General features: G+C 31.7%; 1 protein-coding gene and 1 long non-coding RNA gene across 2 annotated transcripts; both read left to right on the top strand.

Annotated features, from left to right (window-relative positions):
- Positions 1-6: 6 nt before the first annotated feature.
- LOC139907423 (uncharacterized) lies at positions 7-2,006 on the top strand. The gene is made up of 5 exons (XM_071893852.1): positions 7-56; positions 196-426; positions 516-725; positions 1,517-1,747; positions 1,838-2,006. The coding sequence occupies exons 2-5, from the start codon at positions 197-199 to the stop codon at positions 1,905-1,907; spliced, it is 741 nt and encodes a 246-aa protein (XP_071749953.1). The 5' UTR covers positions 7-56; position 196; the 3' UTR covers positions 1,908-2,006.
- A 1,917-nt stretch (positions 2,007-3,923) lies between these two features.
- On the top strand, positions 3,924-4,694 carry LOC139907424 (uncharacterized). The gene is made up of 3 exons (XR_011784023.1): positions 3,924-4,068; positions 4,226-4,456; positions 4,547-4,694. It is a non-coding gene; the product is annotated as an uncharacterized lncRNA (long non-coding RNA).
- Positions 4,695-4,700: the final 6 nt, after the last annotated feature.

The raw sequence follows: 4,700 nt of genomic DNA, 5'->3' as shown, positions 1-4,700 counted from the left end.
GAAACAGAGAAGTTAAATAATGAGGATGTTAAACCTTTTATATCACCTTTATTGACGTATGTATATTTTGAATACTTTTTTTATTAGAAAATAATTCCTAATCAGTTTTGCAAATGAACAATATATCTCCCAAAATCCAACATGTCCGATAATTTAGATGGGAATACACATACATATTTTCTTATCCAATTCTAGTATGGGAGCGAAAAATAAAACTCACATCGGTCACATTGTTCTCCATCACTACAGAAAAGGCTTTAGTGTAGAAAAGTCCGTTAAAGAACTAAAAGAAAATGGTAAAGAAGTTACTGAATTAGAAGTTACGACATGGTTTGTCAAGTTCCAAGATGGCAATAATGATATTATAAATGGTGCAACAACACCCTCTTCACCTGATTCAACAACCTTAACAACTAGAGCACTCGGGTATGTAATTTTTGAAATCAAAACTCATAATTTTCAAACAAATATGCAAAATGACTTTTTATTTGTACCAATCATTCTTTCCTTTCTAGAACTGGCTACAATAAAAACGTACACATTCCTCATGTGATACTGTACCATTTTGAAAAAGGATACTCCAATGAGCGTTCCTTATTAGAACTCAATTCGGAATATGACTCAAACACCATCACAAGCAAACAAGTCAAAGCATTCTTCTCTTTCTTTGAAACAGAGAAGTTAAATAATGAGGATGTTAAACCTTTTATATCACCTTTATTGACGTATGTATATTTTGAATACTTTTTTTATTAGAAAATAATTCCTAATCAGTTTTGCAAATGAACAATATATCTCCCAAAATCCAACATGTCAAATAGTTTGAATGAATTTTGCCATATTTTCTTATCAATTCTGAATGAGACGAAAATAAAAACTCATCAGATCACATTGGTATATCACTACAGAAAAGGCTTTAGTGTAGAAAAGTCCGTTAAAGAACTAAAGAAAATGGTAAAAAGTTACTGAATTAAATTACGACATGGTTTGTCAAGTTCAAGATGAAACGAATAATGATAGTATAAATGGTGCAACAACACACTACTTCACCTGATTCAACAACCTTAACAACTAGAAGCACTCAGGTATGTAATTTTGAAATCAAAACTCACATAATTTTCAAACAAATATGCAAAATGACTTTTATTTGTACCAATCATTCTTTCCTTTCTAGAACTACTACAATAAAACGTACACATTCCTCATGTGATACTGTACCATTTTGAAAAAGGATACTCAATGAGCGTTCCTATTAGAACTCAATTCGGAATATGACTCAAACACCATCACAAGCAAACAAGTCAAAGCATTCTTCTCTTTCTTTGAAACAGAGAATTAAATAATGAGGATGTTAAACCTTTTATATCACCTTTATTGACGTATGTATATTTTGAATACTTTTTTATTAGAAAATAATTCTAAATCAGTTTTGCAAATGAACAATATATCTCCCAAAATCCAACATGTCCGATAATTTGGATGGGAATACACATACATATTTTCTTATCAATTCTAGTATGGGAGCGAAAAATAAAACTCACATCGGTCACATTGTTCTCCATCACTACAGAAAAGGCTTTAGTGTAGAAAAGTCCGTTAAAGAACTAAAAGAAAATGGTAAAGAAGTTACTGAATTAGAAGTTACGACATGGTTTGTCAAGTTCCAAGATGGCAATAATGATATTATAAATGGTGCAACAACACCCTCTTCACCTGATTCAACAACCTTAACAACTAGAGCACTCGGGTATGTAATTTTTGAAATCAAAACTCATAATTTTCAAACAAATATGCAAAATGACTTTTTTATTTGTACCAATCATTCTTTCCTTTCTAGAACTGGCTACAATAAAAACGTACACATTCCTCATGTGATACTGTACCATTTTGAAAAGGATACTCAATGAAGCGTTCCTTATTAGAACTCAATTCGGAATATGACTCAAACACCATCACAAGCAAACAAGTCAAAGCATTCTTCTCTTTCTTTGAAACAGAAAGTTAAATAATGAGGATGTTAAACCTTTTATATCCCCTTTATTGACGTATGTATATTTTGAATACTTTTTTATTAGAAAATAATTCTAATCAGTTTTGCAAATGCACAATATATCTCCCAAAATCCAACATGTCCGATAATTTAGATGGGAATACACATACATATTTTCTTATCAATTCTAGTATGGGAGCGAAAAATAAAACTCACATCGGCCACATTGTTCTCCATCACTACAGAAAAGGCTTTAGTGTAGAAAAGTCCGTTAAGAACTAAAAGAAAATGGTAAAGAAGTTACTGAATTAGAAGTTACGTCATGGTTTGTCAAGTTCCAAGATGGCAATAATGATATTATAAATGGTGCAACAACACCCTCTTCACCTGATTCAACAACCTTAACAACTAGAGCACTCGGGTATGTAATTTTTGAAATCAAAACTCACTAATTTTTCAAACAAATATGCAAATGACTTTTATTTGTTCAATCATTCTTTCCTTTCTAGAAGACTGGCTACAATAAAAACATTACATTCCTCATGTGATACTGTTACCATTTGAAAAAGGATACTCCAATGAGCGTTCCTTATTAGAACTCAATTCGGAATATGACTCAAACACCATCACAAGCAAACAAGTCAAAGCATTCTTCTCTTTCATGCTGTAGCAAGAGAAGTTAAATAATGAGGATGTTAAACCTTTATATCCCCTTTATTGACGTATGTATATTTTGAATACTTTTTTATTAGAAAATAATTCTAATCAGTTTTGCAAATGCACAATATATCTCCCAAAATCAACATGTCCGATAATTTAGATGGGAATACACATACATATTTTCTTATCCAATTCTAGTATGGGAGCAGAAAAATAAAACTCACATCGGCCCATTGTTCTCCATCACTACAGAAAAGGCTTTAGTGTAGAAAAGTCCGTTAAAGAATTAAAAGATAATGGTAAAAAGTAACTGAATTAGAAGTAACGTCATGGTTTGTCAAGTTCAAGATGGTAATAATGATATTATAAATGGTGCACCAACACCCTCTTCACCAGATTCAACAACCTTAACAACTAGAGCACTCGGGTATGTATTTTTGACATCAAAACTCATAATTTTCAAATAAATATGCAAAATGACTTTTATTTGTACCAATCATTCTTTCCTTTCTAGAACTGGCTACAATAAAAAACGTACAACATTCCTCATGTGATACTATACCATTTTGAAAAAAAGGCTATACCTATGAGCGTTCTTTGTTAGAACTCAATTCAGAATATGGCTCAGACACGATCACGAGCAAACAAATCAAAGCGTGGTTTTCTTTCTTTCAATCAGGAAAACTTCAACTGACAATATAGATGTTAAACCTTTCTTAATCACCTTTCGTTTACGTACGTATATATATACTAACTTTCTAAATAATTTCTGGATATTCATATCCTGAGTAGTTTTAACATACGTACATTGTTTTGCTAAATCTAATTTTGTCATTTATTTTAATAGTAATCCCCATAAATTTTTCTCTCCTATTTTAGAATGGGAACCAAAAATAAAACCCACATTGGCCCATTGTTCTCCATCACTACAGAAAAGGCTTCAGTGTAGAAAAGTCTGTTAAAGAGCTAAAAGAAAATGGTAAGGGAAGTCACTGAATTAGAAGTAACGTCGTGGTTTGTCAAGTTCCAAGATGGTAATAACGATATTTCAAATGGTGCAACAACGCCCTCTTTACCAGATTCAACAACCTTAACAACAAGAGCACTCAGGTAGGTAGTTTTTGAAATCAAACTAGGAATTAATTAAAAAATATTCAAATTGAATATTTATTTATACCAATCATATTTTATCCTTTCTAGAACTGGATATAATAAAAATGTACATATTCCTCATAGCGATGTGTACCATTTGAAAAAGGCTAACACCTATGAGCGTTCTTTGTTAGAACTCAATTCAGAATATATGGCTCAGACACGATCACGAGCAAACAAATCAAAGCGTGGTTTTCTTTCTTTCAATCAGGAAAAACTTCAACTGACAATATAGATGTTAAACCTTTCTTATCACCTTTCATTACGTACACGTATATATATATACTAACCTTCCTAAATAGTTTCAGGATGTTATTCATTTTCCTGTGTAGTTCAACATAAATTGCATTGTTTTTGCTTTAAATCTAATTTTGTCATTTATTTTAATAGTAATCCCATAAATTTTTTCTACTCCTATTTTAGAATGGGAACCAAAAATAAAACCCACATTGGCCACATTGTTCTCCATCACTACAGAAAAGGCTTTAGTGTAGAAAATTCCGTTAAAGAGCTAAAAGAAAATGGTAAGGAAGTCACTGAATTAGAAGTAACGTCGTGGTTTGTCAAGTTCCAAGATGGTAATAACGATATTGCAAATGGTGCAACAACACCCTCTTCACCAGACTCATCAACCTTAACAACAAGAGCACTGGGGTATTTAATTTTGAAATCAAAACTCACTAATTTTCAAATAAATATACAAAATGACTTTTTATTTGTACCAATCATTCTTTTCCTTTCTAGAACTGGCTACGACAAAAACGTACACATTCCTCATGTGATATTGTACCATTTTGAAAAAGGCTAATACCTATGAGCGTTCCTTGTTAGAACTTAATTCGGTATATAGCTCGGATACCATCACGAGTAAACAAGTCAAAGCATTCTTCTCTTTCTT

Source organism: Lepeophtheirus salmonis, unplaced genomic scaffold (assembly GCF_016086655.4).
Source record: "Lepeophtheirus salmonis unplaced genomic scaffold, UVic_Lsal_1.4 unplaced_contig_10102_pilon, whole genome shotgun sequence".
NCBI lineage: Eukaryota > Metazoa > Arthropoda > Copepoda > Siphonostomatoida > Caligidae > Lepeophtheirus > Lepeophtheirus salmonis.
The sequence above is the reverse complement of the archived record's forward strand: the minus strand, read 5'-3'. Positions and strand labels throughout refer to the sequence as shown.